At 44.3% G+C, this 13,829-nt stretch overlaps 2 protein-coding genes across 2 annotated transcripts in view; both read left to right on the forward strand.

The window, feature by feature from the left end:
- Window positions 1–1,062, forward strand: part of LOC127908784 (START domain-containing protein 10-like) — a 30,553-nt gene extending 29,491 nt beyond the window's left edge. The window contains exon 6 of the mRNA XM_052468151.1: window positions 626–1,062. Within this exon, the coding sequence (XP_052324111.1) occupies window positions 626–838 (213 nt within the window). The 3' untranslated portion in view covers window positions 839–1,062. The remainder of the gene's footprint in view (window positions 1–625) is intronic.
- A 3,871-nt stretch (window positions 1,063–4,933) lies between these two features.
- LOC118381510 (arf-GAP with Rho-GAP domain, ANK repeat and PH domain-containing protein 1) overlaps window positions 4,934–13,829 on the forward strand; it is a 149,621-nt gene continuing 140,725 nt past the window's right edge. The window contains exon 1 of the mRNA XM_052468895.1: window positions 4,934–5,097. The gene's annotated coding sequence lies outside the window, so the exon portion shown is untranslated. The remainder of the gene's footprint in view (window positions 5,098–13,829) is intronic.

Below are 13,829 nucleotides of genomic sequence, written 5' to 3' on the forward strand. Positions count from 1 at the left end.
CCCTCTCTCTCACTAGGTTACTACATGGTACAGCAGACCCCTCTCTCTCACTAGGTTACTACATGGTACAGCAGACCCCTCTCTCACTAGGTTTCTACATGCTACAGCAGACCCATCTCTCTCTCTCTCACTAGGTTACTACATGGTACAGCAGACCCCTCTCTCTCACTAGGTTACTACATGGTACAGCAGACCCCTCTCTCTCACTAGGTTACTACATGGTACAGCAGACCCCTCTCTCTCACTAGGTTACTACATGGAACATCTGCTCTCTGCTGCTTGTGTTCCTTTTTAACCCTGGCTAAATGCAGATCTGTCTCCCTCTCTCTCTCCCTCTCTCTGTCTGTGTGTGTTCCTTTTTAACCCTGGCTAAATGCAGATCTGTCTCCCTCTCTCTCTCCCTCTCTCTGTCTGTGTGTGTTCCTTTTTAACCCTGGCTAAATGCAGATCTGTCTCCCTCTCTCTCTCCCTCTCTCTGTCTGTGTGTGTTCCTTTTTAACCCTGGCTAAATGCAGATCTGTCTCCCTCTCTCTCTCCCTCTCTCTCTGTGTGTGTTCCTTTTTAACCCTGGCTAAATGCAGATCTGTCTCCCTCTCTCTCTCCCTCTCTCTGTCTGTGTGTGCAGGCGATGAAGAAGATCAGTAAGGCATGTCTAAAGTACGGAGAGTGGAAGCAGAGACACAACCCAGGCTTTAAGCCCTGGCTCTACCCTGAGCAGACTACACTTCCCACAATCCCTGTGTCCGAGCTTAGCATCCAGCATGCAGACAGCCTGGAGAACATTGACGAGAGTACGCTCAGCGAGATGCAAACGCGGGAGGAGAGAGACAGCGACTAACATCACACACAACACACTCTGTTTTTCCTCTCCAGTCAGTCTCTTTGTCCTGAATCACTGCCCTTATTGTTCATTATAACATGTGTCTCTGGATCACATTGTCTGTCTCCTGTAAAGAATCCTGAACACACCGGTCCGCTCTCTGTTCCTCAACACTACAGATGTATGAATGTATGTAGAGTTCAATCTTAAATACAGATTCCTACAAAGGTTTTCATATTTCATTTGTGATCTGAGTCTTTCTTAAAGTGTGTGTGTGTGTGTGTGTGTGTGTGTGTGTGTGTGTGTGTGTGTGTGTGTGTGTGTGTGTGTGTGTGTGTGTGGTGTATGTGTGTGTGTGTGTGGTGTATGTGTGTGTGGTGTATGTGTGTGTGGTGTATGTGTGTGTGGTGTATGTGTGTGTGGTGTATGTGTGTGTGGTGTATGTGTGTGTGGTGTATGGTGTGTGTGTGTGTGTGTGTGTGTGTGGTGTGTGTGTGTGTGTGTGTGTGTGTGTGTGTTAAATGAGGTCTGACAAATGATTGACCTGATTTCACATATTGTTCTGGTCTGAATCCATCACACACACGTACACACTGTTTAATGCCGCTACTGCTGCATGGCCTCGTTCGGAACAGGGATCCCCACTCTGGGTTGGCATTGCAACTCCCCACTCAACTTAACACCAGGGAAAGACTGGGATGGTGAAGGGAGAGAGTGGGGATGGGGAGGAAGTGAGAGCTCAGATGTTGATTATGACCTCTCCTTCATTGGCACGGGGGGGCATAAGCACCAGAGCTCTAGTCTCTCAGAGGATTAATTCTAACCAAAATGGTCTCTCTCTCACACACACATCAATCCAGTCTTTGCAGATGGCAATAGCCCTACAGGCTAAGGGAAGTGCTTGAGGAGGAGTTGGGGCCTGAAATGGTAACAGGCCAAATCATTGTAGTTCTCCCTCTGTTTTTAGGCCCTATTTCTCAAAACACAGACATGGTTTGGTAGTTTACAATGAATCACATACTTAAAGTAATTAAGTTTGGTTACCATGGGACTTCTGGGACAGGCGCCTCTGAAGGGACATGCTTGTTCTTTGAACTGCCACAGGGCTAAATCTTGCCCTATAGTAAGAGACGAGTAGGTTTAGTAAAACACACACACACACACACACACACCTCATTCATATACAGTAAACTCACATCAAATAAAGCTGTAGCGCTGCCCACATAATCCATGTATTCACGCAGGGTCATTTCTGTTACATTTGTTTTCAGTCGGGAAAAGACTACCGGGGCGTATTAGTTATGTCAGCACGTACATAACTTATCCGACAGTGGATTCGGAAAGTATTCAGACCCCTTGACCTTTTCTACTTTTTGTTACATTATAGCCTTACTCTAAAATGGATTAAATCATTTCCCCACCCTCATCTACACACAATACCCCATAATGACAAAGCAAAAACAGGTTTTTAGAAAATTTTGCAAATTTATTAAAAAAACATGACATTTACAGAAGTATTCTGACACTTTACTCAGTCCTTTGCTGAAGCACCTTTTGGCAGCGATTACAGCCTCACATTTTCTTGTGGTATGATGCTACAAGCTTGGCACACCTGTATTTGGGGAGTTTCTCCCATTCCTCTCTGCAGATCCTCTCATGCTCTGTCAGGTTGGATGGGGAGCATCGCTGCACAGCTATTTTCAGGTCTCCAAAGATGTTCGATCGGGTTCAAGTCTGGGCTCTGGCTGGGCCACTCAAGGACATTCAGAGACTTGTCCCGAAGCCAATCCTGCGTTTTCTTGGCTGTGTGCTTAGGGTTGTTGTCCTGTTGGAAGGTGAACCTTCATCCCAGTCTGAGGTCCTGTGCTCTCTGGAGCAGGATTTCATGAATAATTAGTTAGAATAATTAGTTTTATACAACGCCCCTCATTTTGAAATGAAGTCTCACAAATTTCTTCTAGGATGGCAGATTCAGACAATGTATGTAGCGATTGATAGAGCAGTGAAATTAAATTCAGGGTTAGTCATCAGGCAACTACGACCTGGAACCACACATTCTTTATATAATGAACCCAAATTGTGTGTCTGTACCACTGTCTCAGTTTAAAAGGCTACACACTGCGCATGAAGGCCTGTCTCCCTGCCACCCTCTGATCGACCCCACCATGGATGCTAGACCAGGGGTGAGTCACTGTCTTTCCTGTCTTCCCCATCTCCTCTCCTCTCCCCTCCTCCTCTCCTCTCCTCTCCTCCACCCCTCTCCTCTCCCCTCCTCCTCTCCTCCACCCCTCTCCTCCACCCCATCTTCCCCTCTCCTCTCCTCCACCCCTCTCCTCCTCTCCCCTCCTCCTCTCCTCTCCTCCACCCCATCTACCCTCGTCCTCTCCCCTCCTCCACCCCTCTCCTCCTCTCCCCTCCTCCACCCCTCTCCCCCGCCCCTCCCCCCCACCCCATCTCCCCTCCTCAACCCCTCTCCCCTCCTCCTCTCCTCTCCTCCACCCCTCTCCTCCTCTCCTCCTCTACTCTCCTCCACTCCTCTCCTCCACCCCATCTCCCCTCCTCCTCTCCTCTCCTCCACCCCTTTCCTCCTCCTCTCCCCTCCTCCTCTCCTCTCCTCCACCCCTCTCCTCCACCCCCTCTCCCCTCCTCCTCTCCTCCACCCCATCTCCTCTCCTCCACCCCTCTCCTCCTCTCCCCTCCTCCTCTCCTCTCCTCCATCTCCCCTCCTCCTCTCCTCTCCTCCACCCCTCTCTCCTCCACCCCTCTCCTCCTCTCCCCTCCTCCACCCCTCTCCTCCACCCATCTCCCCTCCTCCTCTCCTCCACCCCATCTCCTCTCCTCCTCTCTTCTCCTCCACCCCTCTCCTCCTCTCCCCTCCTCCACCCCTCTCCTCCACCCCATCTCCCCTCCTCCTCTCCTCTCCTCCACCCCTCTCCGCTACAGGCTATGCCGATACCTCCACCCCTCTCCTCCTCTCCTCTCCTCCACCCCATCTCCTCTCCTCTCCTCCTCTCCCCTCCTCTCCTCTCCTCCACCCCATCTCCCCTCCTCCTCTCCTCTCCTCCACCCCTCTCCTCCTCTCCTCTCCTCCACACCACCTTCCCCTCTCCTCTACCCCCTCTCCTCCTCTCCTCTCCTCCACCCCATCTCCCCTCCTCCTCTCCCCTCCTCCACCCCTCTCCTCCTCTCCCCTCCTCCACCCCTCTCCTCTCCTCCACCACTCTCCTCCTCACCTCTCCTCCACCCCAGGCTATGCCGATACCTCCACACAGCTGCGAGACAATGGAAAAGGAGGGACATAGGTTTATAATGTACAGTCTTTATTCTGCAGCACTGTGTCCTACATAGACCATGTTTCCCCTAGGACAATACAGTTCATTTATAATCTGCATCCAACTTCTTTATTGTGTAGCCTAATCATCTCATGCTGAATTTCTTTGTGGGAAAATTTTTTCAAATAGACCTATGCCACTTTCAGGGCAATACAATCCCATAAACCATATTAGCCTTGGTCCTAAGGGATTGGATTTGTGTGATATATAGGCCTACTCAACTAGCCTGAGTAGAAGTTGCCTGCAGATGAGGAAATCCATATATATGAAAATAAATAACGTAGGCCGATATATATTGGTCTCTGGCAGAGTTGTTAGGACAGATCGACTCTGACTGCAGACATAGGCCTAATTTTCAGCGCCAGTGAAAGAAGCTGTAGCCTCTCCACCTCAACACTACAGCAGTCACTTGTCGCCTTCCTGTGGTTGAAAACGATACTACACACCGTCCTAGAATCACTCAGAAATATGTATGTGAATACAATGCCCAGTGTTGTTATTTTATGTTTCCACGCAGAATGGAACGATCATTTTAGTCAGAAAGACTACGGTTTCAAAGCACCAGACCGAATTGTCCCCATACAAATGTTGCTACTAATGTCCAGGATTAGCATGTCCAGAAATACATTGTTTGCCTGCGATTCATCTCCAAATCGTACATTTGTGTGGAACTGGTTCCCTGTCTATGTTTACTAGAATATGTGTATGTCTGTGTGTTCTCTCGCATATAGACTTCAAAGGTTGAAAAGTTGACTCGCTGTAAACCGGACTGTGCTCCTTTTTAATTGTAATCAGTCACGTGACCGCGGCGGAAGTTTTCGGTGGATTTGTGTCTTTGCTGCTGGTGCTTTCGAAGCGTGAGAAAAAGACATTGGCGAACTCGCCCTGAAATACCACAAAACCTCAACTCCAGTCAGCAGGGAAACGGTTCAAAACACAGAAAAGGTAAATCATATATCTATATATATATTTTTTTAAATTCTGGAGAATTTATGATTGAAAAACGTCAGAGCAAAGAAAGAAAGGACCAACACAGATTTTGTAATGAGGTGAATTTGTAAAGAATTCCTCTGCACTTTCAAGTGTAGTTGCAAAGGCATAATAGCCTAGACTCGGATGTGATTGTCAACAATCTAGCTATGTTATTAGCCTAACCTGTAGGCTGGTAAACGGGCAGTTGCTGTTAGTTCATCTATTAAAATGACCGCCTTTAGCGTTTCGTCGAGGATAAAATAAAATGATAAACTCCTAGAACCGTTTTCCTTCTTTTGTGGTAGATTTAGGCTATAGTTTAAACGACCTAGAAGCGAGGACTCCCGTCTCCGTTATTATGGAACGCTGACACGGTTGTTTATCCCAGAGGGATTCTATTTTCTCTATTCTTATCGGATCTCAGGGCTCACGTCCGCTCATTCTACAGGATAATAAATCAATGATTTACAATATTAACAAGTTATTTCCGTGCGTGTGTCAAATCTGATGTGCGTGAAATGGGAGTTGTGTTACTGGTAATAGACTGAGTTAATGCGCACCTCTTTCGGTGTACCGCTGTCGTCCAAATTACAGGTGCAGATTTGACAGATGCTTTGCAGAGCCATGTATTTAGCGCCATTAACATTACATGGGGAACATTTAAACAATACTATGTAACTGTATGTTTAGAATTAGAACAATATAAAAAAATATTTTTATTATCATTATTATTATTATTATTATTATTATTATTATAATACAAAACAATATTATACATTTTAATTTGTATAGTGCTTTTCATTAGAGTTCTCTCAAAGCTCTACTGAGAAAAAAATCTATATAATTAAAAACAACATCCATTTAAAATCAAGGCAGATAAAAGGGCATTAGTGGGCTAGGTGCCAAAATCACTACGACTATTCCATAGACGAGGGGCAAGGCAGTGAAAGGCTCGGCACCCCATAGTTCGGAGATGTGTCTTTGGGACTTGAAGCAGTAGGGAGTGGCTGGAGCGGAGAGTACTAGGTGGCTCACTGATTGAGATGAGGTCGCTGATGTGGGTTGGGCTCAAAAATACACCTTATATATTTTATTTTACCTTTATTTAACTAGGCAAGTCAGTTAAGAACACATTCTTATTTTCAATGACTGCCTAGGAACAGTGGGTTAACTGCCTGTTCAGGGGCAGAACGACAGATTTGTATCTTGTCAGCTTGGGGTTGGAACTTGCAACCTTCCGGTTACTAGTCCACTAGGCTACCCTGCCGCCTTCACAGCAGGGACTGTGAAGAGACACACACTAAGGTACATACACACACAAGCGCTAGCACATTCACTCTACACACCCGTACATTGTAATATTGTTGTATGTGGTATTATACATTTTGCATTGTAGTGGTGTAGTAATGTTATATGATGTAATGTTTTATCTTTTGTTTTTTTTAATGCAATGTTAGTGCCTGAATGTTATTGGACCCCAGCAAGATCCCTAATAAATACAAATGTAATTTAAAAACAGGATAGGCCCAAGCACTGACCCATGTGGGACACCGCATGTGACTGTAGAATCCTCTCATCTGGTCTCTCCAATAGTGATGTATTGCTTCCTATTGGAGAGTTAGGAGGAGAATCACTTCAGAGCTGTTAGAGAGATAGCAGTGTGCTCTCTGATACGCTGCAGGAGGATGTTGTGGCTTCGGTGTCAAAAGCAAAACTGAGATCTAAGAGGAAGATGCTAGTAGATCCTGAATCAGAAGCCAGCACTAAGTCGTGGTAGGGCTAGGTGATATTGCCAAAATATATCTCAGTATAAAAAACAATGTCTAGGTATTTTATGTTTTTGAATAATACAAGTCTACATTTGCTTTATGAGTAGTGAGTGACCCTAGGGTGGCAACACACAAGTGATTTCAATGGGTCTTTCTCCATTCTGATCAATTAAACTTCAACCCAAAATTATTTTCATCAATTTCTGCATTCCCTGCACTCATTTGAGATCATTTCCACACTGCCATTAGGGGCTGCACAATATGTGAAAACAATGTCGGCCTTATTATAACCAAATGTTGCAAACACTTGGGTGAACTGTTGGAATCAGGGAAATTTAATGATTATTCCATTTTTTTAATAGTTAGAATGTAATAGTGGGCACTTTGAATAGTGTTTTTTGACATAACAACAAATTAAAATGCGAGGGAGAAGTTTTTGTGACAGGTTAGTAACCAAGTTGTTGATACGTGTTTCCTATGGGACCCTATAGACTTTGCCTACATCAAATGTTTTCTCATAGCTACCTCCTGTATCTAAGATGTTCATTCTTTGTGTTTTTCTCTTTGATTTAGAAGATACTGTTGCACAAACAACATGCTGATTTAGGTCTACACCATCACTGGTAGTATCAGGCTGTATTGCTAATTACTTTTGCTCTGACTCAGTACATTTATTAGGTAGCTAAGTAGCACGTTAGCATTAGCGGCTAACACGATTTAGGACCAACTTGCTAAGAAAAGACAAACTAGCTGTTTGTAGTTGTAAAAAATGCAAACTAATAGTGTAATTATAGAACGCTAGTGGATTTATATTAAGAAGCAAAGTGAAAACATCATCGTTGTCATCAACATTGTTGCATGTGCTGCATTGACCATGCAGACTGAACAAATATGTCTCGTGGTTGAAGAACAACAAATGCGCTCCTTGAGTGATGGGGCGGGGCTAGTGTAACGGTGTTGCTTCCGTCCCTCTCCTCGCCCCAACCTAGGCTCAAACCCTCTGAACACATCAACAACGGCCTCCCGCAAAGCACCGGTACCTATCACCCCACAAAAAACGCGGCCCAGAATGACAGTAGTTCCTCAATGTATTTGAAGAATCTCCCTTTGTTAACCACTCTGAATGAAATGGAAACATGTCACCCCTCTGATCCAGGGGTGACGTCATAAAATAGGCCTCTACCGGATTACTTATTGTCCCTGGCTTTGTCTGTCCCGAGCTCATTGGCACACAACCTGAGGGCATTGAATATTTTATATAAATGTTATAAATGCTAGTATGCTAGCACCAGCTTCGGGCTGGACCCAATTTATAGTTAATACAATGTTTCAAGTTCGTTGCAGACAGGCCATGTGTAAGGTGATTGAAAGGATATTTATTTCTATCAGGATATTTTCTACCTGCTGGCTGCAACTTTGTTGGCTTTTTATTTAAATAAGTGCCAATGGCAATAGAAGTTACCTTTTTAGGTTTGTATCATTTTCATTTAGATTTGGATATAATTTTGATTAACAACATGACAATGATTTTGAGATATGAAGGAGTTATAAAAAATCTAACTAAACTGTTCCATGACGATGTGCACATGAAAACCATAACTGGCACGCAGATCAGTAGAATTGGTAAGATAAATTGGCATTCCACATGAGAAAGGTTGCAGCCTCCTCATGTAGCCTATTACTGACAATTTCAGGAGAGAAAGCCAGCAAGAGCGGGAGGAGGATGGTCAGGTTATCTTGAGCTCTGGCTCCCTCTTGAGTCATGTGTGTCTTCATCAAACAGTGCCCTTAGCATCAGACATGCTCATTGCAAAAAGTTGCCTAAATTAAAACACAAGGTGTGTTTATATTGAAAAATAATACACTCTCAGACAGGATTGTGTTGAGGCACAGATCTGGGGGAAGGGTACCAAAACATTTATGCAGCATTGAATTGAAGGTCCCCAAGAACACATTGGCCTTCAACATTCTTAAATGGAGAAGTTAGGAACCTCCAAGACTCTTCCTAGAGCTGGCTGCCCGGCCAAACTGAGCAACTTGAGGGAGAATTATCTTGGTCAGGGAGGTGACCAAGAACCCAATGGTCACTCTGACAGAGCTCTATAGAGTTCCTCTGTGGAGATAGTTGTCCTTCTGGAAGGTTCTCCTATTGCTGCAGCACTCCGCCAATCAGACCTTTATGGTAGAGTGGCTAGACGGAAGCCACTCCTCAGTAAAAGGCACATGACAGCCCCCTTGCAGTTTGCCAAAAGGCACCTAAAGGACTCTGACCATGAGAAACAAGATTCTCTGGTTTGATGACACCAAAATTGAACTCTTTAGCCTGAATGCCAAGCGTCATGTCTGGAGGAAACCAGGTACTGCTCATCACCTGGCCAATACCATCCCTACGGTGAAGCATAGTGGTGGCAGCATCATCCTGTGGGGATGTTTTTCAGTGGCAGAGACTGGGAGACTAGTCAATATCGAGGGAAAGATGAACAGAGCAAAGTACAGAGAGATCCCTGAGGAAAACCTGCTCCAGAGCTCTCAGAACCTCAGACTGGGGGTGATTGTTCACCTTCCAACAAGACAACAGTCCTAAGCACACAGCCAAAACAATGCAGGAGTGGCTTCGGGACAAGTCTCTGAATGTCCTTGAATGGCCCAGCCAGAGCCCCGACTTGAAGCCGACCGAACCTCTCTGAAGAGACTTGAATATAGCTGTGCAGCGACGCTCCCCATCCAAACTGAAAGAGCTTGAGGATCTGCAGAGAAGAATGGGAGGCGCTCCCCAAATATAGGTGTGCCAATCTTGTAGTGTCATACCCAAGAAGACTTGAGGCAGTAATCGCTGCAAAAGGTTTTTCAACCAAGTCCTGAGTAAAAGGTCTGAATTCTTATGTAAATATGATATTTCAGTTTGAAATTGTACCTCATTTTGCAAACATTTCAAAAATATGTTTTTACTTTGTCATTATGGAGTATTGTGTGTGTAGGTTGATGAGGAGTATTTGAAGAAACTTTCATAGTTTTCGAAATTTTCCACTTTGACTGACCTCCATTACTTAAAGTAATGATGAACTGTTGTTTCTCTTTGCTAATTTGAGCTGTTCTTGCCATAGTATGGACTTGGTCTTCTGTATACCACCCCTACCTTGTCACAACACAACACATTGGCACAAACGCATTAAGAAGGAAAGAAATTACAGAAAGGCACACCTGTTAATTGAAATGCTTTCCAGGTGATTACCTCATGAAGCCGGTTGAGAGAATGCCAAGAGTAACACTTTTTTTGTTACTACATGATTCCATTTGTTTTATTTCATAGTTTTGATGTCTTCACTATTATTCTACGATGTAGAAAATAAGAGTTTTCAAAAATAAAGAAAAACGATGACAAACATCTCTCTAACTCTTGTCACCTTTTCCTTTTCATTAAAACTCATTTTTCAACCGCTCCACAAATTTCTTGTTAACAAACTATAGTTTTGGCAAGTCGTTTAGGACATCTACATTACACAAGTCATTTTTCCAACAATGGCTTACAGACAGATTATTTCACTGTATCACAGTTCCAGTGGGTCAGAGTTTACATGCACTAAGTTGACTGTGCCTTTAAACAGCTTGAAAAATTCCAGAAAATGCTTCTGACAGACTCATTCTTATTATTATTTGACCCTGCCGGTCATCTATGAACAGTTGAACAAATTGGCCATGTTCTGTTATAATCTCCACCCGGCACAGCCAGAAGAGGACTGGCCACCCCTCAGCCTGGTTCCTCTCTAGGTTTCTTCCTAGGTTCTTGCCTTTCTAGGGAGTTTTTCCTAGCATTCTACACCTGCATTGCTTGCTGTTTGGGGTTTTAGGCTGGGTTTCTGTACAGCACTTTGTGACATCAGCTGATGTAAGAAGAGCTGTATAAATACATTTGATGATGATTAATTGACATAATTTGAGTCAATTGGAGGTGTACCTGTGGATGTATGTCAAGGCCTACCTTCAAACTCAGTGCCTCTTTGTTTGACATCATGGGAAAATCAAAAAATCAGCTCAGACGTCAGAAAAAAAATTCTAGACCTCTACAAGTCTGGTTCATCCTGAATGTACCACGTTCATCTGTACAAATAATAGTACGCAAGTATAAACACCATGGGACCACGCAGCCGTCATACCACTCAGGAAGGAGATGCGTTCTGTCTCCGAGAGATGAACGTACTTTGGTGCGAAAAGTGCAAATCAATCCCTGAACAATAGCAAAGGACCTTGGGAAGATGCTGGAGGAAAGGGGTACAAAAGTATCTACATCCACAGTAAAACAAGTCCTGTATCGACATAACCTGAAAGGCCGCTCAGCAAGGAAGAGGCCTCTGCTCCAAAACCGCTATAAAATAGCCAGACGACAGTTTGCAACTGCACATGGGGACAAAGATGGTACTTTTTGGAGGAATGTCCTCTGGTCTTCTGAAACAAAAATATAACTGTTTGGCCATAATGACCATCGTTATGTTTGGAAGAAAAAGGGGAGGCTTGCAAGCCGAAGAACACCATCCCAACCGTGAAGCACAGGGGTGGAAGCATCATGTTGTGGGGGTGCTTTATTGCAGGAGGGACTGGTGCACTTCAGAAAACAGATGGCATCACGAGGATGGAAAATTATGTGGATATATTGAAGCAAAATCTCAAGACATCAGTCAGGAAGTTTAAGCTTGGTCGCAAATGGGTCTTCCAAATGGACAATGACCCCAAGCATACTTCCAAAGTTGTGGCAAAATGGCTTAAGGACAACAAAGTCAAGGTATTGGAGTGGCCATCACAAAGCCCTGACCTCAATCCTATAGAAAATGTGTGGGCAGAACTGAAAAAGCATGTGCGACCAAGGAGGCCTACAAACCTGACTCAGTTACACCAGCTCTGTCAGGAGGACTGGGCCAAAATTCACCCAACTTGTTGTGGGAAGCTTGTGGAAGGCTACCTGAGACTTTTGACCCAAGTTAAATAATTTAAAGGCAATGCTACCAAATACTAATTGAGTGTAATCACCCACTGGGAATGTGATTAAAGAAATAAAAGCTTAAATAAATCATTCTCTCTACTATTATTCTGACATTTCACATTCATAAAATTAAGTGGCGATCCTAACTGACCTAATACAGGGAATTTTTACTAGGATTAAATGTCAGGAATTGTGAAAAACTGTGTTTAAATGTATTTGGCTAAGGTGTATGAAAACTTCAGACTTCAACTGTATATAATAGGCGGTGTCAGAGGAAAGCCCATGAAATTGTTAGACTCCATTCACCCAAGTTATAGACTGTTTTCTCTGCTACCGCACGGCAAGCGGTACTGTAGCGACCACAAACCTCAACAGCTTCTACCCCCAAGCCATTAGACTGCTGAACAATTCATCAAATTTGCCACCGGACAATTTACATTTTGCAATTGAACCCTTCACACTGACTCTGTACCGGTGCCCCTTTACAGCAAGTGGTGTAAAGTACTTGAGTAAAAATACTTTATTGTACTATTTAAGTAGTTTTTGGGGTATCTGTACTTTTACTTAACTACATTCCTAAAGAAAATAATGTACTTTTTACTCCATACATTTTCCCTGACACCCAAAAGTACTCGTTCCATTTTGAATGGCTAGCAGGACAGGAAAATTGTAAAATGGCCATGCACTTATCAAGAGAACATCCCTGGTCATCCCTATTGCCTCTGATCTGGCAGACTCACTATACATGAATGCTAAATTTGTAAATGATGTCTGAGTGTTGTGTGTGCCCCTGGCTATCTGTAATTAAAATAATAATAATAATATGGCTCCATCTGGTTTGCTTAATATAAGGAATCTGAAACTATTTATACCTTTAATACTGTAGCGACCCGCACAGACAGCTGTGTGTTATGTGTTAGGCTAGGAGGTGGTTGTGTTGTACTGACCAGTTCGCGGGGTCCGACCTGTCAATCAACCTGCTATCTGCCAATCACGGGAATGCCTGGAATGTTCTGATGCCGGGCATCCTGGTGGTTGGCGGAGTGGCGTGGAAGGGGGTTGGGCAGGGGGGTGGAGCATTGGAAGTTAAGACCAGGTTCAGCCTTTGTTCTCTCTCTCTTACGTCTGGGTTTCACAAGAGAAGGTCACGGTTGGCTTGTGGGTTATCTGTCATCTATTTGGCGTGTGCTACGGCCCAAACAGTAGCCTGTGTAAAGTTGGTGTAATAAACCGTCAATTCGTAAACTCAAGCCTCTGTCTGGACAATTGTTCATTTATGATCTAGTCAGGTCATTACATTAAGTATATTTAAAACCAAATACTTTTAGACTTTTACTTAAGTATTTTACTGGGTGACTTTTACTTGAGTAATTTCCTATTAAGTTATCTTTACTTTTACTCAAGTATGACATTTTGGTTACTTTTTCTACCACTGGTGATGGCCATGCTGGTTGACCATGCTAGCTGTTGGCCATGCTAGCTGAAGGCCATGTGGTCATGCTAGCTGTTGGCCATGCTAGTTGACATGCTAGCTGATGGCCATGCTAGTTGACATGCAGGCTGTTGGCCACTGCTAGCTGTGGGCCACCGCTAGCTTATGGCCATGCTCGTTGACATGCTAGCTTATGGCCATGCTCGTTGACATGCTAGCTTATGGCCATGCTAGTTGACATGCTAGCTTATGGCCATGCTAGCTGATGACCATGCTAGCCAATGACCATGCTAGTTGACATGCTAGCTGATGACCATGCTAGTTGACATGCTAGTTGTTGGCCATGCTAGCTGATGACCATGCTAGCTGATGACTATGCTAGTTGATGACCATGCTAGTTGACATGCTAGCTGTGGGCCATGCTAGCTGTGGGCTATGCTAGTTGACATGCTATGTGTGGGCCACTTCTAGCTGATGGCCATGCTAGCTGATGGCCATGCTAGTTGACATGCTAGCTGATGGCCATGCT

This window comes from Oncorhynchus keta, chromosome 18, assembly GCF_023373465.1.
Source record: "Oncorhynchus keta strain PuntledgeMale-10-30-2019 chromosome 18, Oket_V2, whole genome shotgun sequence".
Lineage (NCBI taxonomy): Eukaryota > Metazoa > Chordata > Actinopteri > Salmoniformes > Salmonidae > Oncorhynchus > Oncorhynchus keta.